We start from the raw sequence: 27546 nt of genomic DNA on the forward strand, positions 1-27546 counted from the left end.
CCATTTAAATGACTTCCACTGTGTGTTAACAAGAGATTTCACGTGGGTCTTATTAGCTTTTTTATAATTTGTTGCTTGCACAGAGATTCAATAGAACACAAGAGAATACGTTACAAATCCAGAAGCAGACCTGATCATATCTGAAAACTTGAAGTAAGAGAGAGGAAAGCATTACAAAATCATGAGGAAACAACCAATTCAATAAAAGGTGTTGCTGTATTTATTTTCCATAGAGGGTAAAAAAATAATCACAATGAGACTTCCACATCTCATTCCCGTCTTAAAAATAAACTCCAGATATATTTATAATCATGTGTATGAATAACCTTTTAAAGTTACTAGAAAAAAATAAAATAATAATGCAAGTGAAGAATGGGCAAAGGATATGAATCTAAAATATAAAGAAGAAAAAAAACCCTGAAGACCCAATAAACACATGAAAACCTGCTTAACCTTAATAAGTAAAAAACACATGAAAATGAGATAAGCATCAGGTTAGTAAAAATTTTAGCCTGAAAATATACAAGGCTGAAGACAATATAAGAATGGAGGAAGAGGGGCGCCTGGGTGGCTCAGTGGGTTTAGCCGCTGCCTTCTTCGGCTCAGGTCATGATCCCAGAGTCCTGGGATCGAGCCCCACATCGGGCTCTCTGCTCAATGGGGAACCTGCTTCCACCTCTCTCTCTGCCTGCCTCTCTGCCTACTTGTGATCTGTCTGTCAAATAAATAAAACCTTAAAAAAAAAAAAAAAGAATGGATGAGGAAAGGAAAACATCCACTGACTGCTTGTGGGATTATCAATTTCTACCTTGGTGTGCACAATAACGTGGTTGCATTTGGTCAAATTCAAAGTGAGCAGAACCCTATGAATCACTATTCCAATTCTTATTATGGGAGAAAGCTCACACACACACTCACAGAGGATATGTGTTGGAATTTTCAATGCAGCATTATGGGTAGCAGCAAAAGAAAAAATGTTTTTAAAGCACTCCAGATGTTCATCGTTAAGAGAATACATAAATAATGTGGTGTAGTAGACCATGAAGGAGTACTACAAATACTACCCAATGCTTACAACAAGTGAGCTGGGCATGTGTTTATTAACAGAGCTATATATAACTCTATATATTATAGCTATAACGCGCAAATAGCAAAATGTCATAAAGTAAATTGAAATCCATGCAAAACAATCTTTATGTTGTTTTCAGACACACAAATACACAGTGAAACCAGAAACACACGGACTACATGTAGATAACATAGCAGATCTGTTCCAGTGGCTGCCTCTTGACAGGAGGCTGGGGTGAAGGGCGTCAGAGGTGCGGAGGGAGCGTGCAGAACACAACCAGGGAGAGAATATTAGAGACTCAACAGTATAATGGTTGAAATTTTCTGTAATCCAAAGAACTAAAATATGAACATTTGTTTTAGGTGGCATTATGTGGAGTTTTATTACATTATCCTCTGTATTATTCCGTAATTTGCTGGTATTACTGTTTATAATGCACAAAGAGTGGCTGAAAGGAAATATTACAAAATGGTAAGAATATTCTACTCTGGGTAATGAGAACAAGACTTCTTTTTGGCTGCTGCTGTACTAAATTTGTCAATTTTTCATAAAAGCATACATTGATTTTAGAATTGGGGAAAAAAAATGTAAGTGGTGATTAGATCCCATACAGTTTTGGTTCACAAAAGTATCAGTGACAGGATTTTGAATGTTTTTACAAACATGACATTTGTAGTCTCACTCCTTTAGTAAAGTACTCTATAAGTTCTAAAAAACAAAGTAAGAACCTATTTTGAAACTCCTAAACTTTTATATATTCATGTACCAATGGAGAGAACAAAATGTGCTTTTCTGAACAAGAGTCTAATCTCCGAGAAAGCATAAAGAAAGGTGCTCCGTAATGGCTATGGAGTATTCATGCTATCACCATCATCTATAGTATAAGAAAGCCTGGTAAGAAACAAATCTGATGTGCATTCCAGTATGAGTTTTTATATTATTGTTGTTTTTATATTATTGTGGCATTTCAAATTGGAATAGAACCAGAAAGTAGTAAAACGTATCACCGTATTCCATTCCATCAGAAAAGAAAATTGAAACTTAAAAGAGCAGACTTGGGAAAACCTTTTACGGGGTACTGAAAATCAGCACCCTAAGTGAGAAGGTCTGGATTAGCACTGAAGAACTTGAGACAGAGAGGAATGGTCAGGTTTTAGATATATTTTTAGAGGAGACATTTTTAGGACTTCTGGTACATTTTATTTGGTAGTGATTATGGCCTGAAGAATTGAAAGGAAGACAGTATTGGAAGATGTATTTAAGTTTATACCATAAAACTCTAAATGATAAATTTAACAGAACCCAAAAACAAATTATTACTCACATTTTTTCTGCATATTCTGGGCAAGCCTTGCATTTGTGCTCATCATCAACAGAGCACAGTGGTAACTTGAAAGATACCAGAAACTAGTATTAGAAGAGGCAGGATGGACAATGTGTTGTCATGAGTGATGGTGTAATCAGCATTAGTAAATGGTCTCAGGGAACTGCAGAGGCAAGATGATCTACACGAATAAGCTGCTTGTAAAGGGCCATGGTATTGTGGGGGGGAAAAAAAGGAATATTTATTACATGTGATGGGTATTGGTCAAATAATTTAACCTCACCAAACCTCAGTTCTCTCATCTGTAAATGAGCATCCTACTATGCTTGTCGTGGTAGTCAAATACAGATTAACTTCAATAGGCAAAAATCTGCAGGTCCACTCTGCTGGAGGGTGCAGAGAAAGAAGCCAAGAGCCTAGCTCAGTGTCTGGCTACAGCAGGCATTAGTGGTATGAACTGAACTTGGGAAGTTTCACTTGATCAGGAAAGGAAAAAAGAAACAGTCTTAGAAGCAGCAACCATAATGTAATGAAATAATGCACAAAACCAGAAACTCTTTCTAATGAACAGACACGAAAATTGAAATATTGATACTGAATAATGACATGACAACAGAATAACTCCTTTAGCAATAGTTTCAAGAGATGGTCACATCTAAGGAAAAAACTGTAAAGCATTATATACGCTGTACATGTATATACGCAGTATATATGCTGTTCAACAATGTAAGTACACTACAAGGAAAAAAGCATACAAGTGAAAGAGATGGGTCAGAATCTTAAGCTGTTTTCCCCAGAACATTCTTTTACCATTTCACAGCTACTCCATCAACAGTCACTCTCACTTGTCTCGGCTCACAAACACAAGAAGGGACTTAGGAATGGGGCACCCTAACCCCAGTTAACCAATCAGGCAAGCCAAATCAACCTAGCAGTTAGCAGAGCGAAGAGCCAGAAAGCTCTCCCATCCACAACATGCCATACTGGCTTTAAAACTGAAGAAGCAGAGGAAATAAAATGCCTAAATTTCAAAAAGCAACTTACCAGGGTGATGTCTCGAGACGCCGCAGCTGCACTCATATGCAGACTTGGCTGCCTCACAGAACTGCTGCAATCAAGGGCTCGAGCGAATGTCCCCACGGCACTGAATAATCCACAAAAGCAAAGAGGAAAAAATAAGGCTCTACTGTTTTTTTATGTTAAAAAACAAAAAAACAAAGAACATGCATTTGGGTAGTGCATGTAAATTGTCAAAGTCGTCAGTGAGGATTCAGGGGCTGGGATCTGAGGTCTGAGTGTGGGTCTCAGCCTTGTCTCCAACACATGCTGGGCCTTGGGTGAGATGTCCCCGTTTCTTCCTGTGCAAAGAACAGTGTTGGCCAAGAAGAGTGCTACACTGGTCCCCACTACAGTTCCTTTCCAGGGCAGGCAGACTTGTTTGCTTCTTGCTCTTGGAACGGTCATTCAGGGACGATCTCCTGGAGTGGACCGCACCAGACAATGTGCCTTGGCATAGGGGACAGCACACTGATGAAATCAATCTCTGCCTGCATCTAGCAATCTCAGAAATGTGTCATCCCTAAGTGTATCAGCCTCTAAGAGGTAATCCTCTAAACAGACTGCAGAGGATTATTTTCCATCATCTTTATGGCTGGGGCTCATCTTGGGCAATACTCTTCTTTACCCAGGAAGACAGGTAAATTTACACAGGTAAATTTACACAGCCAATATAGCTGTCAGACGGATATGGGCTATGGCGGGAAAATAAAGGAAAGGGAGGAAAAAAAAAAGTCAAATAAGTTTTTGGGTGTTTGAGAATCAAATATTAAATAAAAAGTATTTTCTGTAAGATTTAAGCATCAACAAGCCAATTTATGATATATGGGTCATTATAAGGAAATGGAGGAAAAAGTGATTTGTGTGCCACAAAGAAAAGAAAGACCCATTACAAAATGCCACAGAGTAAACAATTTGGTACTGAGCTGTACTCAAAAAAATGAGAAGTAAAAAAGCTGCAGAGTTTGACAATTATTGCAAAACAAGCTCTGACCACTTTTTTAGCCCCAATTGTGAAATCGCAGTAACATTTTTTCCCTTGAAATGAGGTATCATCAGTTGTAGCAACATCTTCCTATGAGGGCTCAAGATATAACAGACTTCCATTAAAACAAAACAAAAAACAATTACATTACTTTTTTCACTTAATGATTCAGAAGGCCTTCCCATAGATAAAGCATGAAATGAACCCAAGACTTGCCGCTTGCTCCTTGTGTTTTATTTTATTCCCTTTCCTTGTTGTCTGTATTTTAAGCATGTTAGCCAAGGAAGAAATTTTTTAAATGTCCTTATCAACATATAACACAGGTGCTTTTATAAAAGCATACACAGTACTGCTCTGAACCCATTCATGTCACTCGCACCCAGGGCAAGAAACAGAACACCAACAGCACCCCAGAAGACTCCTCATGCTCCTTCCTGATCTGTACTCCCTTCTTCTTCCCAAAAGAGAACCCCCATAATGGATTCTAACACCATGGGTTAGTTTTGCTCACATGAGAACTTACTAAAAGCACATACTATGTACTCTTTTCACATCCAGCTTCTTCTGTTCAAAATAGGTTTATGGACTCAGGCATGCTACTGGTTATAGCCATGTTCCTTCATTCTCCTTGCCATGGAGCATTTCTTTGTCTGATGCCCCTTCTCCAGCCCTACTCTCTTGATGGATGTCTGCGTCCAGTTTGGGGCTACTCTGGGCAGTGTCATTATGCCATCTGTATGTGTATCTTCTGGTGCACAGGTGCATGTATGCACGTCTGCTGAGTACACATTCAGGAGTGAAACGTAAAGGATGTGGGTGTCTGATGACACCACCTTCCACTCCCACCAGCATGACGGGGGAGAGCCAGCTGCCTCCCTCTTTACCAATGCCCTGCTTTTTAAATTTCAGCCACTCTAGTGGGACATGCAATGGTATCTGATTATGGTCTTTCATTTGTATTTAGAGCGTCTTTTTTAAAACAAAAATTGAACAAGGGCCAGGTGCATCTCTTTGGTAGTGTCTCTCATGGTGTCTCTCATGCTGGCTTCAAGGAAAAAGGAAATGTTATGGTCCTTGGCGATCAGAAAGAGGAAAAAACAATGAAAATCAAATTTGAAACTGCAATGTCTACTAAATAATCCCAGGTCTGGATAACCTGTCTGGAGTCTCTAGGCCAGTGTGGTTCCACCAATGATTCATTCCCACTCCCAAATCTTCAATCTCATCTATCCCCTGGACTGGCTTCCCCAACAATGTACTTCAGGTCTCCATCCAATCACCAGAAGCCAGATGTGTGGGCGCTGGAGTCTGAACGCCCAGCCACCAACATGAAGTGCGACTTCCAAGGAGACAGACACTAGGGACAGCGTTAAGGTGGGCTGAGGTCCTTTTCCCCTTTGTGTTATGATAAAAGTTCCACAGAAAATTACAGAACATAATGAAGACCCTTCTAATCATATTTACATCTATCTGACTCTAATATTTTGCCATGTTTGGTTTAAATTTTTAAGAAAATAAATACTAGAAATTTTAGAGCCTCCTATTCTCACTCTTAGAATTCATACATGTAATAAGCATATGCATCTATAATGCCCACTCATGAAATGAGACACTGTCTGTACACTGTAAAACTTTTTATAGGTGATCATACCATGTCTATCTTCACTAACATTATTTTTGAGATTTATCTCATTGCTATATATCCCTCTAATTCATTCATTTTCATTGTTGTAAAGTAATATTCTACCACTGAATATGCCTCAATTCACTTACCAATTTTTCCACTATTTACAACGCTATGATAATCTCATTTACCATCTGCTTTGCAGTAATTCCCCCATGAGCATCATTTAACTTTTATAATTGAAAAATAAAAATGAATTTTTGTCCCATTCATTTTCTTAAAAGGGGAGGTGGGTGAGGGTGGTGGCAAGTCAGTCAGACAGCCTTATAAAGACTTATAAAACTCTCAAAGGAAAGCCACAGGCTTAGCAATAGGCCCTACTCATAGGCAAGTGCTGTAAGAGGAATTCAAGGTGCACATTACCACTGACACCTGAATAGTTCCAGTCTAGAGTAAAAGAGGTAACTGCTCTAATTAAAGACAAGGGATTTCAGGTATTGAATTTCACTTATACTGTTCCTTAGTGGTCAAATTTTTACAAGAAGCATTTATTATGTTTCTTAATCAGTAAATTAATAAATCTATTCTCAAGCAAGAACTAATGGTGTAGTTTAGGAAGTGGTGTGATGTATAATTAGGTCTTCTCACATAATTAGAAAAAGAACACAACCAATGGAAAAGGTAGAATACAAGGGAAGGAATATACATACACCTATAAATTCTCTTCTAAAAAGAAAAGATACTTCTTGACTTAATAGTGCCATACTTACCGTGCTACAACTAAGAACTGGTCAATCTGTCGATCCGTAAGTGGGCTATTTGGATCCCAAACTTTAACTTCCAATTTGGACTGTTCCCTCTCATCTGACTCTCCTGTCCGAGAACAAAGGGAATGGAGTCTTGTTACTTAACAAGGCAACTGTCACATATGGTGTTGTGGTCACCACAGCATTCACAATGTAAGGTCAATGTTTGTGGTTCTGGTACATTCTTTCAGACAGCAGATGGACACTTTGTAGAGTGAATGGATAATAATACCACTAAACCAATCATTTGAGATCTTCATTTAGTCAGTAACCTTTATTTCCGGAGTACCTGCTGTATGTGTGAGGCACGAAGCCTCATGCTGAGGGATTCGAAGACAAAAAGGAAAGCATTCCTGCCGTGAGACACTTTCACTACAGCAAAACTAATACATAAGTAACTCTGATACAAATGAAAAGAAACAGATGCCATAAGGGACATACAGAAATGGCTGTAAGTGGGGTGCCTGGGTGGCTCAGTCAGTTAAGTGTCCGACTCCTGGTTCTGGTACAGGTCTTGATCTCAGGATTGGGAGATGGAGCCCCACGATGGGCTCCATACTCGGCAGGGAGTCTGCTTAAGACCATTTTCCCCCTCTGCCTCCTCCTCTTCCCTGTCTCTAAGAGACAGAGGGCAAAGAAGGAAGGAATGGCTGCAAGATTCTCAGGATTGGAGAAATCACTTCAGACTAGTCAGGGAACGATGTCATAAAGGGGATGGATCTTCTGCTAAGAACTGAAGAGTATGAGGGGCACCTGGGTGGCTCAGCTGGTTAAGCATCTGACTCTTGGTTCGGCTTAGGCCATGATCTCAGAATCATGAGACCGAGCCCGCATTGGTCTCCATACTCAGCACAAGACTGCTTGAATATTCTCTCCCTCCGTTTCTCCCCCTGCTCGCAATTTCTCTCTCTCTCTCTCTCTCAAATAAATAATCTAAAAAAAAAAAAAATTGAAGGGTCTGAGTGCACTGGCAAGGAGAAGGACTTAAAAGTTATGAGAACGTGAGCAAAATCATGTGGCTTTAAAATGGGAAAGGGTGAAAAGCAGCTCTTCTTGTCCAGAGTAACATTAAGAGGAATGGGAGGAGATAACTAACAGGAGAGTTTATGAACCTCTCCTCTTATGCAACCATCAGGCAGGACTCAATGTCCAAAGAAAGGACAGGAAAAGAGACTTGGGAGGCAACTGGGAGTCTGAGAGAATAAGAAGCCTAATAAGAAGGCATGGACTTCTTATTAAACTGGGGGCTGGGTTGGCTCTGTGTTACTTCTGATCACTGCATCTATAATAGGAGGCGGAGTGCCCTGCACTGACACACTCTAAAGCTAAATACCCCCAGTGACTGACAAACCCTGGCACGAGACTCTGCAGCGCTCAGTCCTAGTAAAGCAACATGCAGATATCAGCGGCTCAGCAGGAGAGAGGGGGCAGGGGAGGGTGGCAGACCCAGCCTTCCTACCCGCAGGTCTCCTAAGTCAGCCACTACCATCAGGCTGGGGCTCGCCCAGCTTGCCCCTGGTTCAAAGGCAGGAAACCACAGAGCCAAACTCCACCCCCAACATAAAGAAGCACAAGCAGAACAGAGTGAGTACCAGGCCAAAGAGATCTCAAGTGTTTGAAAGGACTTCATTTTTCATTGTTTTTGATTATGATTCTCAGCAAACTAAACCAAGACATTCAACATTAGCTCAGTTAAAACTCCCAAAATTTACAACCTGCATGAAATTTGAGAAAGCTAAATGACACACTTACACTTTCCTATATTCTTTGAATAATAAAATCCAAGAGGTAAAATGTTAAAATAAAAAAAAAAGATAAAGTAATGATAAAATGAAATCAAGATGATTAAATGATGCTATTCCTTATTAAGCACCTATTACACTACATATTCCAGAATGTCACAGTAAAACTCATCTTCAATTCCAAATTCAAGTTAGTTAACTTGATACATTTCAGTCCCATCATACATTCTGCAGCACAGAGCAGAAAGATAATTCAGTATAAGAATTCTAAATATAGGGGCGCCTAGGTGGCTCAGTAGGTGAAGCGGCTGCCTTCGGCTCAGGTCATGATCCCAAGGTCTTGGGATCGAGTCCCACATCGGCCTCCCTGCTCAATGGAGAGCCTGCTTCTCCCTCTCCCTCTGCCTGCTGCTCTGCCTACTTGTGCTCGCTCGCTCTCTCTGTCAAATAAATAAATAAAAATCTTAAAAAAAAAAAGAATTCTAAATAAATTCGCACAAACAATAATAAAACATTCCTGGAAGCATTCGTACTAATACCTAAAATGCAGACAATACCATGGGATGATAACCAAAATAGCAGCAGCAGCAATGACAAAAGAATAAACACAGAAATGTTCCATACCAAACAGTCACTCTCAGCTAATGAGAATTCCCCATTTTGGATTCACCATATAATTAATTACATTTATATCACAGTGTGGTCACTTCTTCACAGGAGACAACTTTTAAGAACCTATTTAGAATCTATAAAACTAAATTCTCAGCTAAGCTAGCAGTAATCTTTGGAATGGTCTTAGTAACTGTGATATGAGCCATAGGACCAAGATTAATTTTATGATCTGGTCATGTTCATTCTAGTCAATATAATAATCTCGCTTCCCACCTCCATTTATGATAATCTGCGCAATTCTAATCTAGTCCCACACAAACCCATGAAGGTCTCCCTAATTTCTGAGTTCTTTTAAAAAAAGTATTTACCAACTACTTACATAAGTGTACATAGCACCTTGTTTTTGGTTTATAAGTTCTTCATAATTTTGTAAAAAAAATGTAGATTCAGCAATGATTTTAAATGTGATAGCCCTAACTCTCCCGCTATATATTTTTTTAAAGATTTTATTTTACTTATTTGACAGACAGAGATCACAAGTAGGTGGAGAGAGAGAGAGGAGGAAGCAGGCTCCCTGCTGAGCAGAGACTCCGGGGATCATGACCCAAGCCATCCCAAGCCGAAGGCAGAGGCTTTAACCCACTGAGCCACCCAGGCACACCTCTGCAGCTATATTTTAAGGTTTCTAGAAAATATGGACAAGGAAGGAAATATGGACAAAATACTTCTTCAGTATTACCATCCTAAGAGCACATGATGTTCAAAGACTCTGAAGAACTAAAACTGTATGGAACTAAAACTGTATGGAACTCATCCTACGGGACCTTTCCAGAGAACTAGAAATATTCTTTGTTCTAAACACAGTCCATTTTCATTTTCTTTGTACCAACCATTAGTACTATACTTTTTATGTTATATTTAATTCAGAAACTCACAAAGATACCATTTGTCACCATTTTTATTTAATATTGTTCTGAAAGTTCTGGCCAATGTTTTAAATTATGAATCAAAGGAATAGTAAGTTACAAGAGACAAATACATGGGATCTAAAAAAACAAAACTCATAAAAACAGATAGTGGAATGGTGATTACCAGGGGCTGGAGGATAAAAAAAATTGGGAAGATGTTGTTTAGGGGTACAAAATTCCAACTAGTAGATTTAGTAAGTCCTGGAGATTTAATATGCAGCATCGTTAGTATAAGTCAACAATACTATAAACTTCAAAGCTCATAAGAGACTCGACCTTAATTGTTCCCACAACAAAAAATAAGCAATTTTGTGATGTGATAGCAGTGTTGGCTAAACTACGGCAGTAATCACTCTACAATATATAAATTCATCAAATCAACACACTGTACACAAACTTACACAATATTATAGGTCAATTATATCTCAAGAAATCATAAAAACTAAATACCTAGAAAGGCACAATAAAAATAGTATAAAAATTCAAGTGCCATTCCAAAGAAAATACAATGTAAAAATGTATTTTTTTATTATAGGAACAAAAATATAAAACACTGAAGTAAAACTGGAGTTATGTTTATATAAAGAAATTACAAAACTTTCAAAGAAAAAAACTTGAGGGAAAAAAGAGTAAAGATTTAAAATCCTAAGGCTATCTTTTCTGTACAAGTATCCCAATAGGTTAAATTTCACAAAATTTAATTTTGGAAGCCAGTAAAATAATTTGAATATTAATATACACAAACATTATTAAGAAGAAAGTAACAGGGGTGCCTGGGTCGCTCAGTCGTTAGGTGTCTGCCTTCAGCTCAGGTCATGATCCCAGGGTCCTGGGACCGAGTGCCACATCGAGTGCCTGCTTGGTGGGAAGTCTGCTTCTCCCTTTCCCACGCCCCCTGCTTGTGTTCCTTCTCTCACTGTGTCTCTCTCTGTCAAATAAATACAATCTTATAAAAAAGAAGAAGAAGAAAAGAACTAACTAAACCGGGTGGGATTATATTATCTAGCAAAATCTATAAACAATGCTGCCCTGGCACAAAAATAATCAAAAGCATAGAAAGAGACTAGATCACAGAATAATTTATATTTCAGAATTAAGTATTATTATAATAACATAAATATTAACACAAAAAGAGCATTTACTGTTTACTATTTCCCAAGAGCCCTTACTGCAGATTTCTCAACCTCAGCACTATCAATACTTAGGGCTGAGTAACTCTTTGTTATAGGGGTCTGTTCTGTGTGTTACAGGATGATCAGCAGCATCCCTGGTCCCTCGACTCACTAGCATCTGTGCCCTACCCCCCTAACTCCACTCCCTCCACCAGCTCTGACAACCAAAAATGTCTACAGACACTGTCTAATGTCTCCTGCCCCTGGGTTGAGAATTACTGTTCTACATGGCTGCAATCAATACCAGCTTACACCTAATAGTTATAGGCTGGTGTTTTTAAGTTAGTTAACATCCACCATGTTGTTGAAAAGCATAATCTCCAAAATTACACACTTAAAAAAATGGGGTTTATGGAAAAAAAAAAAAAAAACCTTTGAAACTCTATTAAACTTGGTAACCAGAGTATTAAAAAAAGTAATATTCACTAATAAGAATACTAGCCCAGTTAACTCTCTACTGCCATTTTCAACAAAACCAAACATTGGTCGACCCTTTATCTCCTTAAACCCCGGACTCACACCTCTTCCACTGAGATGTAGATCAGTGTATACAGTTCCTATAAAATTAAAAAACAAAACACAAAACAAAAAACACAACGGGTGTAGGTTTCCTCTTAAACGCCAGGTGAAATATCTTCCAACCCCCTTTATCTGTAACTCTTGAGCTTCCCCATATAGTTTCACTATAATGGAAAATGCCACAGATTTTGAGGCCACTAAACCAGCCATTACTTGCTCTACAGGAAAGCCCTTCTTGTAGAATTTCCATCTTTTTTTTTTTTTTTTAAGATTTTATTTGAATTTCCATCTTTTTTCTCTTCATCTCTTTTTATCTGTAAGAATACTGGCTTCCCCAATCGCTGGGAAAAGTCTCCTATAAATTGACCCAACTTCCACACTATACTGATATTTCCCTATTTATCAACTGCAGATGAACAAATTCAAGTTTCAAAAAAAGTGAGTATGATAGCAGAAGAGACTATACTACTTTAATTCCTTAATTCTCAAAGACAGCTACCTCCCCAAATCCCCAAGAGTTATTTAATCAGTAGCAGTAGGCAGTGGGGGTCAGGGGAGAAGCAACTGCAACAGTGAACAGAGACAGTCAGGAGCCATGCGAAATGCTTTACAGAATTACTTCATAGGATCCTCACAGCACTAGGATGTGTGCACATATACTACCATTAAGGAGGAGAAAATGGGAACTTCAAGGAGTTAGCTTTCCCCACGTTACTCAGCTAAACTGATTACTGCCAGGTTCTACACAAATATGTAAATCCAGTCATTTTAGTTTATTAATGCTATAATACTTTTCTGCAGTTACAAATTTTAATTTAATACATAAATGGACTTTTCTTAAGATTTCAGTATTACAGTGAAATGATACAGTGAAGAAATAAAGCAAAACTCCCCAAGAGCACATCTTTTTCAATGGAAAAGTTCTCTAGGTGGTTTATTCAAACTCAGTAAAAGATTTAAAATTTCAAAGAAACTTTCACCTTCTTTTTGCAAACTATATACCGATCTTTCCAGATCTCAAGAGTTTGTTAGATGGTGGATAGCCATAAGTAAATTTAAAAATTCTGAAGCTATAAAAAGATTTATTCACTAGCTAGACAAATGCCACAACAATGTCTTAGAATCCATCAAGACACATTCACAAACAAAGAGAGCCTGTCATATGTTCTGCCATGGTGCGGATGCTGCCACCCACTCAGTAATTCAAGTTCTACATTCCACGCCAGTGCAAATTGGAATCTGCCACACTGGTCAAAACGTACCCACTCAAGAGTATCAAAAGGCTTAGTAAACCCAAAGTGCAACAAGTCCTAAATAGCTGTTCTTGAGTATGATATTTTCTACTATTTCACTTCCCTGCAAACAGGTACTAGCTACAATAGGAATTTCTATGATGGTAATGTCCATGTTTTCCAAGAGTGGTTTAACTGTTGGTGACCTATTTGCCACCCTACACCAGTCTCCCCTGAAAATATATTAATTACAAAACAGAAGGGGGTTCTTTAGATCTTGCCATCTAATTAGTTGCCTGATTACAAGTGAAATGAAACATGTTGGATATGCTAACTGCTTTAGGCTGAAATAGGAATCCAAAGTGACTTCTTCATTTATGATGAAAAATATGGTGTTTTTCTTTGTTGAAAATGAATACTTCCAGCTAACAATTATAAACTTAAAAATAAACTTAACAAGAAATGTCTAAAATCTATATGACTGAATCTATACTAAAAAAAAAAAAAAAAAAAAAAAAAAATCACAAGATCCAGAAGTAGCCTTGAATAAAGAAAAAGACATCCCTTGTTTTAATTAAGATTTTTCAAAGCCATCAAAAGTCTGTTCTCCCTAAATTAACTTAAAAATTAACTGAAATGCCAATAAACACAGTAAGGAAGATTCAAGCTGATAATAAAGTTTATTCGGAAAAATAAGAGGAGGATTAGCCTCCCCAGGTATTACCACACATACCAAGTCGCTATAATTAAACCAGTGAGTTCCTAGAACATTAACAAACAAACCAGTCAGACAGAATAAAAACCTCAAAACGGACCCCCACAGACCCATAGGAACGACTCAATATTATGAAATGACCAGTCACCTCCCAAAGTAATAGAAAATATTAATACAATTTCAATCAGAATTCTAATGAAATCCGGGAAGGAAGTATTTGACTAACTGATTAAAAAATGATTAACAGTCGGAAAAATGTCTCTGAGATGAGACACCTCCCCACCCCCCCCCCCCCCACAAGAAATTTTAAGAACAATGAGGGGAAACTTACCCTACCATAAAGCATGTGATAAGAGAGATAAACTTGGATCTGTCACACAATTAAAGACTGAATACAATTTCATGAATCTCAATATGATAGGTAACAAACAGGGAGAACATATTAAATTAGTCATGCTGTTGGACAGTGGACAAAGAGGGATGATCTGAGGAACTACTACTTTTTGATTTCAGTATAATTGCATTTTCTACCACAATTCCTATTACTTGTAACAGGAATCTAGTGGAGTGCCATTGTTATGCTATGCTGCAAAGGGACTTCATCCTACGCACTTCTGAGTGGCTTCTCTCTGTGCTGAAGAGACAGGACTCTAAGAGTGAAGTACTGAACAGCAGCCTTCAGTGTGTCCTTCTCTTAACCCTAAGGCTCACTGGGGTATCTCGGGAGATCCAATGGGGCCTTCTCTTCTACCTCACCCACAACAAGCTGCTTTTCTTATTTTATTTTTTTTTAATTTTTTAATTTTTTTTTTTTTTAAAGATTTTATTTATTTACTTTTTACAGAGAGAAATCACAAGTAGATGGAGAGGCAGGCAGAGAGAGAGAGAGAGAGAGGAAAGCAGGCTCCCTGCTGAGCAGAGAGCCCGATGCGGGGCTCGATCCCAGGACCATGAGATCATGACCTGAGCCGAAGGCAGCGGCTTAACCCACTGAGCCACCCAGGCGTCCCATGCTTTTCTTATTTTATTTAAGGTCATACTGTGTAGTGTTTCATTAGAAGAAAGTGTTCTATTACCTAAATAAAGTTTATAAACCACCCACCCAGAAGACTGCCAGGAGAAACACTATGTTAAAGGTAATTAATACTTGTTAAAGAACTATAAAAGAGCTATTACAGTAAATGAATACTCAATCACATTTTCTAAATACAAAGTATGCTTTTGTCAGGTAACTCCCCAAATGCCACAAGCTGTTAAGAATCATTCCTCTCACCCAGAAGAACTTCAAGTCTGTTTTGGGAACTGCAGAATAAATTTTTACATTTCATGTATCATTTTGTTTCCTAAAATCATCTTTTAAAAAGTTTGGGAGATATGCTTTCCAAATTACGTAGCTTTAACACTTTTCAGGGGTAAATACCATATTCATTCATTCATTTATTTATTTATTTTAAAATATTTTATTTATTTATTTGGCAGAAAGAGACACAGTAAGAGAGGGAACACACAAGCAGGAGGAGTAGGAGAGGTAGAAGCAGTCTACCCGCTAAGCAGGGAGCCCCATGTGGGGCTCGATCCTAGAACCCTGGGATCATGCCCTGAGCTGAAGGCAGACATTTAACGACTGAGCTACCCAGGTACCCCATAAATACCTTATTTAAACAGTCTTCCAGATAAATGGGATTTTGTGAGATTCTATGATCTGATTCTTCTGCCCACTGTTACTTGAAACATACCAACTTCATTACTTGGTTTAGCATTTATCCATGAGCAATACTCAAAAATTTCCAGGCTTCACAGACCTGTACCCCTGGAGCAAATAATATATTATATATTAATAAAAATAATTTAAAAATAAAATAAAATCTTTAAAAAAACATTCCAGGCTTTCTATACATCAAGGCTTATGCTCAGTGTTTAAGGGAAAACCATACAATCAACAGCTCAGGTGTTGATTTTAAAATTTCTAAAGTCAAATAACAAAAAATAGTATAAAAGATAACATCTGCACAGTTCAAAGATGGGAGGGATGAGCGTTCAGGGAAGAGTGACAAAGGCTGCTTAGGGGATGCAGGATTTGGGCTGGGTGCCATACACACATGGGCACAAGGGACCTTGCTGGCATTTGGTCTGTGCACAGATGGACTTGGTGAACTATCTCACTGGGAACATACACTTCTGTACAGAACTGTACACTAAAAAGCGTGGGATGTACGACATATAAATTACACCTTAATTAAAACAAGAGAAAAAAAAACCCCACCTGTAGGGGCACCTGGGTAGCTCAGTGGGTTAAGCCTCTGCCTTCGGCTCAGGTCATGATCCCAGGGTCCTGGGATCGAGCTCTGCGATGGCCTCTTTGATCAGCAGGGAGCCTGCTTCCCTTCCTCTCTCTCTGCCTGCCTCTCTGCCTACTTGTGATCTCTGTCTGTCAAATAAATAAATGAAATCTTAAAAAAAAAAAACAAACCACCTATAAATGACTACTCACCTGTAAATGACTACCTGGAAGACAATTTGGCATTTTGTATAAAATTTTAAACACACAAGCCCTATGACTCAGCAAATCTACTTTGCCACTTATATCTGGAGTGCAAAATAATCCATTATTTGCATTACAGTGTTTGTGAAATTTAAAAATCAAGTTTTTAAAAATAAAATAATATTTAGTGAATACTTACATACGGTGATATAAGTCTAACATCAAACATTAAGGACTAAAAACATAAAAACTACTTCTGGAAGATAAGTTGATTTACACAGATAAGGATGCCAATTAAATATAATTTCTCGAACCTATAATAAACTGGTTCACTACTCCCAGTCTGTTCAAAATCATTTCCAAACACAGGTGAGCACAGACACAGAGTTCTTTCCTTTGAGCTTAATCTTTATTGACTGACCTTTCCTGGTATTTAAGTTCATGAGAACAAAGATGTCTGTAGCCTGGCATTACTGACACCAATGTGTACTACAGTTCACAAACTCTATCTTAAGTATCTGTTGATTTAACTTTTCTGTGTACATTTTTTAGAAGTATGGCAAGATAAAAAGGGAGAAGAACCAATGGAAGAACTCTTGCTTTGTTTTATTTAATTTTTGTTTAAAGTTTATTTTAAAATCTCTACACCCAACATGAGGTTCGAACCCACAATCCTGAGATCATGAGTCACACACTTCTGAGCCAGCCAGGCACCCTGGAAGAACTCAGATTTTTTTTATTTTAAGATTTTATTTATTTATTTGACAGAGATAGAGATCACAAGTAGGCAGAGGGGCAGGTGGGGGGTGGTGGGGAGCAGGCTTGCCGCTGAGCAGAGAGTCCAATGCTCCATGCAGGGTTCAATCCCAGGACCCTGAGATCATGATCTGCGCCCAAGGCAGAGGCTTAACCCACTGAGCCACCAGGTGCCCCAAACTCAGATGTTTTAATAATCAGAGGGCAGGGGCGCCGGGGTGGCTCCGTGGGTTAAAGCCTCTGCTTTCGGCTCAGGTCATGATCTCAGGGTCCTGGGATCGAGCCCCGCATCGGGCTCTCTGCTCAGCGGGGAGCCTGCTTCCCTCTCTCTCTCTCTGCCTGCCTCTCTGCCTACTTGTGATCTCTGTCTGTCAAATAAATAAATAAAATATTTAAAAAAAAAAAAAGTAATCAGAGGGCAAAAGTAAAAGTGGAGGCCTTTCTGTGAAAAATGCACATCATAAAATGCCTTAAAGGAAAAGACTAATAAATTCTAAATTTCTGTATGACAAAAAATATTAATGACTTAAATTTAAAATCAGTATTGAAAAATTTTAATGAAATAATTAAGTGTATGTGGGGGGAGGGTATCTGTAATATTTATAGACAAAGGTAAATACTTCTGTGTTTACTTACCTTTAATAGTCAAAGAATTCTTGCCAATACATAAAAAGATAAATAACCATGGAGAAAAAGCACAAGAAATTTAAAGAAGGAGAGATAAAAATAACTAAGGCAAGTATAATCTCAACTTCAAAACAAAACAAAAACCCCTAAGACAATGACACATCAAAATGTGGGGTGGGGGGAATGGAAGGTGAAAAAAATCCCTCACAATCAGGGTTGGCGAAAGCACCTGGTTCTTTCAAACGTACAGTAACACAGCGTTTTGGAGGGGCAGAGGAGCATTTTCAGTATGTAAAATGTATATACCATCTCACTTCCAAGAAGTTATGCTCGAATATTTATACAGCACAAATATATGTGTAAGTTTTCTAGCAGCATCAATGTGTAGCACAGAAAAATGTAAATACCTAACAATCTATCAATAGGGACTGGAAGAGGGAATGATAGTACATCCGGGCAAATGTAAGACCTGCAGGGTCACTGTAAAAAATAAAAGTCACATTACTCCTGTGAGAAGGTGCTAAAGAAAGATACACTGTGAATGGAGAAGAGCAGCTCCAGAGATCACGTGCAACACGGCCAGGCCTGGACCAGTCCTGGGAGTTGGGGGCAGGCCAGTGCGAATACACCCCAAACAACCACAGGCGTGAAACGGGGATTTGCAATGAAGGAAAGGGGATGGGGTTTGTTTCCTACATCATACATTGCTATGTCTGAAGAATGTTTTACTTTTAAAATCAGAAAGTAAAGATTTTAAGTTTACAGTTATAAGAGGAGAAAGGAAGTTATGTCCTAAGTTGTTTTTAAAATGTAAAGCTCTGAATCCTCTCTCCAGTACATACACTACCCCAGATTAGCCCAAATCCCAAAATCTTCACTAGATTCCAGACCACCTCAAACAGATGACTTAGGGGCCTTCAGGACCTCAAGGCATGGATGTGTCACATTAAGACACAAGTTCAACAAGTTTAAGAACATTCTTAAAGTTGCATTTAAAAGGAAAAGCATAAGGGCAGCTGGTGGCTCAGCTGGTTAAGTGTTAGACCCTCTTGATTTCAGGGTTGTGAGTTCAAGGCCCATGTTGTGCTACACACTGGGTATGGAGTCTACTTAAAAAAATAAAATATAATAAAATTAAATTAAAGGAAAACACAGCCAGAAAACTCATAAAAATGTAAAATAAATAAACAACTCCTCAAATTATTTTCTGTTGCTATTTGTTGTATTTCTACAAGTGGAAGAACTTTTAACATTTAAACTTCAGCCTAAAAGTCTCCTTTCCCAGATGAGGAAAAGGATATTTGAGTTTCAAGACGTTATTTGTTTTCATAGGACTTGAAACCCGAAGGAAAACATACCTTCTAAGAGCATCTCTGGAATGTCTGCTTGATATCTAGGCCCCACTCTGATTTCACCTTTGTCAGCTAACAGTGTTTTCACTGAAGGGTCATAGACCAATGAGTAGAAAAAGGTGTCCTGAAAAAAAAAAAAATGACAGAAAATTTTAGGTAAACTTAATTCCTTCTACTTTTTATACAGCAATAAGGTCAATGTCACCATAAAGAAACCATAAAACTTCAGAAAGTAAGTAAGATTTCATTTTGGTGGATAAATTCATATATCTTGAAGAAGAAAATGATGTTACTGTCATCATGTAAAATAGCGTAAAACTAAATCGAGCAAAAATAAACAGCTTACAATAAAGGTAGACTATCAGGTTTTGTTGTTTGTTTTAGTCTAAAAGAAAACCATTTAACCGCTCTAAAACAAGATTCTGGAAAGCTAGCAAAGCTAAGCTGTAAGTCAAGTAAGACTCCTGAAGTCGCATTCCAATCTCGAAAGCCCATACTGAACAATGAGGACACCTGGCACACTTACTTTTAAAGTGTCCGTCCACATTTTATCAATATGTTAAAATGCATAACATCTCACATTAAATAAAGTTTAGAAGAGTTGAGCTTAAATGCAGTTTACTCATTAAAATGTCACATTGTAGGGGCGCCTGGGTGGCTCAGTGGGTTAAGCCGCTGCCTTCGGCTCAGGTCATGATCTCAGGGTCCTGGGATCGAGTCCCGCATCGGGCTCTCTGCTCAGCGGAGAGCCTGCTTCCCTCTCTCTCTCTCTCTGCCTGCCTCTCCATCTACATGTGATTTCTCTCTGTCAAATAAATAAATGGAATCTTTAAAAAAAAAAAAAAATGTCACATTGTATTATTTAAACATCTATTAATTCCAATTCTGCAGCTTTCCTTTAAATCCTGAAGCACTCATATTTACATATAAATAGGCATATAAACATAACTATACCTACCACTAGCAGCATACCCACTAACTTGCCAAGGTCCTTCCCACCTGCCCCTTTCTTCACAAATTCGCCTGTCATTATTGCACAGAGACCATGCTAATCTTCTCAGTATCGTTCCAATTTTAGTGTATGTGCTGCCAAAGGCAGCACCCGAGGTCCTTTAGAATGCAAACCGGCTCTACTGACTGAGCCTAAAGGATAAAATGACCAAGCACCAGGCCTTTGCTGAATTCCGCAAAACCACCAGATGTCTTAGAAAGTCTTGTCCCTGCTCCTTGCGAGGACTCTGGGGGTCATCTACTGCATGACTCTCTGCTTTCTATCTTGGAGGGGCCTGTTTCTACCATCCGCATTTTACCACGACCCTGGTGAGCAGGCTGCGAGTAAGAGATACCTGCCAGACTGTAAAGCTTTCTCCTTTCGGATTGTACAGACAGTGATAAAGGGAAAGGAGAGAACAAAACAAGGTGACATGGGTCACTATCAGAAGAAAAGCTTAAACAATAAAATTGCTAAGAAGACACAACAATGTGACAATTTACGCATATAAATGTACTACCTAGGGAAAAGAAAAATCTGCAGAATATATAAATCAACCTGCTTAATAGGTTGACAGGTTGATCAATACATAATCAGAAATACGTGTCTCTGAAGACAGGAGCAACAAAGAGTGTTAGTAGGGAACTAAAGCTACTGCCACTGGCACACCATCGACTTCAGAAGAGGACACACCTCTGGTCACTTTTATTCTGTAAAATATGTCAGCATAGGATTCTGTAAAAATAGGATTCTGCCATACTTATCAGTAAAATGAGATGAAATTATTATTTTGGGCCACCCAGGTTGCTTCAGACCCCTTAAATTTGGGGCACCTGGGTGGCTCCATCAGTTAAGCAACCAACTCTTGATTTTAGCTCAGGTCATGATCTCAGGGTCATAAGATGGAGCCCCATGTTGGGCTCTGTGCTAAGCCTGGAGTCTATTTAAAATTCTCTCTCCCTTTCCCTCTCCCTATGCCCCTCCCCCTACTTGTGCTCCCTCACATGCGCTCTCTCTCTAAAAGAAAAAAAAAAAATTCCTTAAATTTATATGTCGTGCCTGATATGGGAAATTGTTTAAAATGTAAATGTAATTTTTCAACAAATAAAAAATCGTGATTAGAAAGTTGTCCCTTGAGTTACCATCCTCAAATATGCCAATTTCAATATTTTATTTTATTTTTTTTTTTTTATTTATTTATCAGAGAGAGAGAAGGGGAGAGAGCGAGCACAGGCAGACAGAATGGACAGGCAGGCAGAAAAGCAGCCCGATTTCGATCAAGGATGAGCCGAAGGCAGCTGCTTAACCAACTGAGCCACCCAGGCGTCCCCAATTTCAATATTTTAAAAAGCAGATTTTCTCAAGGATGGTCTTATAACAGATAAAGAAGTAAAAAAAAAAAAAAAAAAGAATAAAGTGTTTTTCAAATTGAAAAAAGAATATAACGTAAGCAGTTTTATTTTTACTAAACTGCGCTCTCTGAATAAAAAAGTTTTCCTCAAATACACTGCCAGAGACGTCAGTTCCTTTCCCAAAGATTGATACAGGACCAAGTGCTTAAAAATCAAATGGACAGGAAAAATATCCTAGTAAGTCCTTTGCAAATTTTCAGCTTCAACAATCCTTAGCACACAGAAATTACTAACGACAAATTAGAAGGCAAAAATACCACTTTTTAAAAAATCACACTGTTGGGGCATCTGGCTGGCTCAATCAGTGAACCATGCATGTGACTCTTGATCCTATGGTTGTAGGTTCAAGGCCCATGTTGGGTGTGGAGATTACTTAAAAATAATGCTTCTTTAAAAATTAGAAGTTAAAAAATTACACTGTCTTAACAGCCAAATACACCAGTAAAGTACACTGAAACGTACTCAGTGTTTCTTCCTTTTATTTCTGCTTTTGTGAACTAATGCTAATTTCTGAGCATTATCTTTCTCCATACAGTTATCCATATGTTGACTGAAAAACACTGCTACATTCTTTTCTAAATTTCCCATGTAGAAGTTATAAAGACTATCGATCTTGTTTCTGCCTTGAGTGTTTACTCTCTCTTAGTTTTCTCTATTAGATTTTCTTTTTTTTTTTTTTTTTTTTTAAGATTTTATTTATTTGTTAGCAAGCGATTTTCTCGATCCCAGGACGCTGGGATCATGACCTGAGCCGAAGGCAGCCGCTCAACCAACTGAGCCACCCAGGCGCCCCTCTCTATTAGATTTTCTAATGTACAATAGTTCTACCTGTCTGCAACATCTTCTGCAGTAATGTATTCTTCATTTGAGATGAGGGGACAACATTTTAAGTATAACATGTTAAGTATATATATTAAGTATAATTATTAAAGTATATTTTAAGTACTTTTTAAATTTTAAGCAATATTTTAAGTATAATAAAAAAGTTTTTTTCACAGAAAATATAACGCTTTAAATTCTTTTTTTTTTTTTAAAGATTTTATTTATTTATTTGACAGACACAGTGAGAGAGGGAACACAAGCAGGGGAAGTGGGAGAGGGAGAAGCAGGCTCCCCGATGAGCAGGGAGCCCAATGAGGGGTTCCATCTCAGGACCCTGGTATCATGACCTGAGCCGAAGGTAAATGCTTAATGACTGAGTCACACAGGTACCCCCCTTTAATTGTTTAAAAGCATATACACACATGTAAGTACATATACACACACATACACACACACATACATACAAAAAATAAAGATTTGAGAAAATAAAAACACCAAGAAATTATAAAGGTTAAATACTAAAGCATTAACAGTAAAAATTTTCCCACTGTAGACTATTCTGTTTAGAGGAATCTCCTCCTCCAATGAACCATATGCTCTCATTCAACTTGTTAAAAAAATGTTTAAAATGTTTCTTAATGAAGTTTACAGAAACATTTTTAGTTGACAAAGTTTACTGGGATTTTAGGAAAGAAAGCAGACCATGAGTTAAGATCTCATCTGGAAAAAGTCTAAAAGAAAAACTGTTTATTTGAAAAACAACAAAAACAAAAAAACAGGGAGGAGTACCAAGTATACAGAAGTCACTTATTTCATAAAGCCAAAAACAGTTCTTCGACTATCAACTAAATCATCATACTGTATAAAGCCTTTCATTACCAACCAAAAAAAAAAAAAAAAAAAACCAGACACAGAAGTTTTTGCCAAATGTTATCTCAGTTAACCAGAAAAATCAAATTATCTAAATGTATTCTAGCCATTATACTTTTATATAATGCTGCTCTCCCAATGCAATGACTTGGTGCAAGAAAAAATAAACTCAAAGGTATGGGGTTCGTGTGAAATCAAGGGGGGAAAAAACCACAAAACAAGTGTAATTGTGAATTACCTCTTTATCAAGATATGATAATACTGACTCTGTCTCATTCAGAAGGGCAACACTGCATTTTCCCCTGTTGAGAGAGGGAAAAAGTGGATAAATGTAAGAAAAGCCACATCACCTTCACAGTGATGACATATACAAAATAAAGAATACACAGAATGTAAAGTTGATACTAAGAAACTAGATGGCAGTTAGGAATATACATATATGTACATACTTAGACTTGCTATACAATCCTGGTGTTGCGTAACCTAAAAACAAAAACAAAAACAAAAAACAGGACTGTCTGTAGACATTTACTGCAAGGCTAACCTGTGGAAGGAACTGTGTTAGGCAGTAAATCTTTATAATATAAAACACTTGACAGGTATTTCCTAATTATTAAAGAAAAAAAGGAGTACAATGAAAGCTTCTGATCAGAAGTGAGTTTCTGAATCTATAAAGAGTTAATATGAGGCGATTTTATACAAAGACTTTAGATAAGACTTCACTGTGCAAACCAGTAAGTAAAATAATCTTTGAATTTTTTTAAGTAGCCACTGCATATGAGAACCTAAAAATAATACACATTCATATCAAGATTAACTAACTTACCTTTATTGACACTGCTCTAAAGCCTAGTTAAAATTTAAAGATACTGCTATAAAGTAAAGGGCAAAATAAAAGATCTACAGATATACAGAACTTGAAGTCTGATGGCATTTACCTTTGATCATATAGCCCTGGGTGTAAGTTTGAAAATGAATGTCTATTAAAAAAAAGGGGGGGGGAAGGAAAGGCTTGTCTACACTTGAGAAAAATTAAGGTTACCCAGGTAGAGGCATTCATTACAAAGACGTGTATAATCATCCTCACTAGTGTGAAAAATTCTGTGGAGCCACAAATTTGACAGGAGACTTTTGATACAGATTATAGATAATTGGTCAGGACACACAAAATATTTTTTTAAACGTTATAATGTCATTTGATTTTGTAAACAGAAGTCACTGCTTGCAACCCACAAAATGACGTGCAAAATCCAAACGCATCACATATCTGTTGAATGGGAAGCTGGAAGAGCAGGCTGTTGGAATATCAGAGTGGAAAACAACGGAAAGGAAAAAATTACCAAAAGCAAAATAAAATGCAGAATGCTCACACACAGATCAACAATCACAGTTAACTAAACATTTTGCAAATGTACATTCCTCAGATTTAAAAAAATTTCTCCTCATAAAAACATCTTTTTCTGGTAATCAGCTCTAGTTAATATCACTTCAAAAGACTTCTGAGAGCATGTGTTCTTTCCATATTATCCTGTCAAGTCTCTAATTTGGTTAGTGAGAGTTATAAAGGTTTTGGTTTTTCTAATTTTATTCATGCATATTACTGAAGAAGAATTAACATGATTACTTCAGAGCACATAACAACACTCACAGTCAACAATTACCTGACAGGCCCTTAGGAAGGACAGAATTACGGGCAGGGATACTGCTCTGCTGAGGTTTGCACATCTACAGCTGCCACAGAAGTTTTGTGACCTGTGGACGTCTGCACCACGCATGCAGCGTGCTTACAGACCAAATGGGCTTTCCAAAAATAGGCTTCAGTTTCTTTTTTTGCCTCTCTAACAGCTGAAAGAGCAGGATTTCCAACATTTAATACTTAATCACTTAGAAGAAATAAATTCTGGGTTTTTATAGTTCTCTAAGTTGGGTGTTTTTTGTTTTTTGTTTTTAATGGAAGCTGAATGTTGTTTTAATAGATACCACTTTCTTTAAGAGCCATTCGGATGTTAAGGGTTAACTGACACTGAAAATTCATACAAACAATACAGCATTAGTCTCCTCTACACTGTCTGAAATGACAAGATGATTTAAACAGAATCATCAAACCATTATTTTCATAATTACATTAAGAGATAGGAATGCTGATTAGATACTGTTTTAGAGATACAACATGATGACACCCAGCCAATCTAAAATATAAATTATTTGGAGGAATGTAGCTTTTACGCAAAGATGAAAAAATAATAGGTGATCTTCATTTTTAAATTTTCTTTACTGTAGCTGCGTATTTTCTGCCAAATTAAAAATGAAAATCTGATACTTAAAATATTCAAGTACATATACTAACAGCTAACAAAGCAAGAGGTTGAGTCAGAATTATTTTATGAAGTAAATATGAATATGTAATTAACACATGTTCTACCACGCCAAGAGTTGTTGATAAAAGTAGTTTAAAAAGAGACTTAAAGTGCTGGTTTCCTTTATGCTGAACAAATCTTGGCTCACAGAAAAAAATATGGCAAATTTTAAGACCAAAGCAAAGGAACTATTAGCAAACTGTTATATAGATAACCCAGTTGGTCGATGCTGAATCTCAAGCAATGACCCTAATTGTTCTCTTCCACCACACTTTAGCCCTTAAGGAATAAAGATATCCAAAGATGATGATATAAATACAAAATTCATTAAAGACCTTAATACAAAGAAAGATCACTGCAGGCCTGTATCATTATTCATACCACTCTTCTACAGGGAACTACATGGCAACACAGAATTTCCAGAGACAACACACTTTCCCACAGATCACTGAAAAAGGTTTTTAAAAACATCCTCTGTCCTGCTTCAGAGGCTGTGCAGTGTGCTGGGACCCAGACAGACAAGTGAATCAATAATTACGACACAACACAGTCTCATGTCTAAGGGCAGGTGCTGATCGGTCTGTTATCTGCTTAACAGATAACAGCATCATCCCACAGACTCAAACACCACACGTAAAAATGTGCACACAAATTATGTATTTCTTTTATTTAAAGACACTCCCTATTCATATAAATAAAAGAGGAAGTTGAAATGAGCATCCATTTCCCCACTGCCTAAAGACTCTCAGTTTCATAGCACTGCAGCTTGACTAGGGTCCTCACTTAGGAAAATGCAAATTTCTTAGTGCCACACCAGACTCACTGAGGCCAAATATCCTGGGGAGGGATCAAGAAATCCATTTGGTTGATAAGTATCACCAGATGATCCTCAGTCAGATTTACTGAATCCAAGTACCTCGGGGAGGGATCAAGGAGTCTACATGGAAAACAAGCATCACCAGGTGAGCGTTAAGCACAGTGAACTTGAAAGCCACTAGTACAGAGATGCAGGGTCTGACTAAACCTCTTCCTGTTCAATGAAAGAATTTTTCTTTTTTAACTAAAAAAAGGCATTTTTCTGGGTACTTGGGTTAAGCATCCAACTCCTGATTTCGGCTCAGGTCATGATTTCAGGGTGATGAGATCAAGTTCCCCAAGAGGAATCCAGGCTCAACAGGGAGAGTCTGTATGAGATTCTCCCTCTCCCTCTGCCCCTCCCACACACTCGCCCACACACTGCACACGCCCTTTTCTCTCAAATAAATAAATAAATCTTTTTAAAAATAATTTCCTTCCATTTCTTATTTTATTTTATTTTTTATTTATTTGACAGCGAGACAGGGAACACAAGCCGGTGAGCAGGGGAGTACTAGAGGGAGAAGCAGGCTTCCTGCAGAGCAGGGAGCCCAATGTGGGGCTTGATCCCAGAACCCTGGGATGATCTAAGTGGAAGGCAGACACTTAATGACTGAACCACCCAGGTGTCCCTAAATAAATCTTTTTAAATTTTTATTTATTTATTTTTTAAAGATTTTATTTATTTGACAGAGACCACAAGTAGGCAGAGAGACAGGCAGAGAGAGAGGGGGAAGCAGGTTCCCCGCTGAGGAGACAGCCCGACGCAGGGCTCGACCCAGGACCCTGGAATCATGACCAGAGCCAAAGGCAGAGGCTTTAACCCACTGAGCCACCCAGGCGCCCCAATAAATCTTTTTTAAAAAAGGCATTTTTCTCAATGGCCGCATGAGTCTTACAGTTGCTCAGGATTCTGAACAGCTTCTCATATAAAAACAATGCTAGGTTCTGTGATTAGAAATTCAGCGAATAGGCAGTTTTACATAGCATTTAATCCACTGAATACAATGGACAACCAAACAAAAAAATAATGAAATTCAAAGATCCAAAATGCTTTCAGAAAATCACATTTCACAACAGCAACACAGTTAAATAGGACTAAAAGAAAGATTCAAAATTCTGAATGAAATGATTTCCAAAGCAAAATTATATGCCTAAACAAATCACTGGCTAAGTGCAGAAAACATTTTCAAGATAA

At 37.8% G+C, this 27546-nt stretch overlaps 1 protein-coding gene and 1 non-coding gene across 7 annotated transcripts in view; both read right to left on the minus strand.

Annotated features, from left to right (window-relative positions):
- The window catches only part of MTA3 (metastasis associated 1 family member 3), a 214257-nt gene that overhangs the window by 63110 nt on the left and 123601 nt on the right, over window positions 1–27546 (minus strand). For all 6 annotated transcript variants that reach the window (XM_045079170.1, XM_045079166.1, XM_045079167.1 and 3 more), the window contains exons 5-8: window positions 23375–23438; window positions 19048–19165; window positions 6829–6931; window positions 3438–3537 (exon numbers count right to left, since the gene is read on the minus strand). In XM_045079170.1, coding sequence (XP_044935105.1) covers window positions 3438–3537; window positions 6829–6931; window positions 19048–19165; window positions 23375–23438 — 385 coding nt within the window. The remainder of the gene's footprint in view (window positions 1–3437; window positions 3538–6828; window positions 6932–19047; window positions 19166–23374; window positions 23439–27546) is intronic.
- On the minus strand, window positions 20037–20143 carry LOC123391825. Its single transcript, XR_006606540.1, has one exon. It is a non-coding gene; the product is annotated as a U6 spliceosomal RNA (small nuclear RNA).

Source organism: Mustela putorius, unplaced genomic scaffold, assembly GCF_011764305.1.
Source record: "Mustela putorius furo isolate JIRA1106 unplaced genomic scaffold, ASM1176430v1.1 tig00000281_pilon_pilon_pilon, whole genome shotgun sequence".
NCBI lineage: Eukaryota > Metazoa > Chordata > Mammalia > Carnivora > Mustelidae > Mustela > Mustela putorius.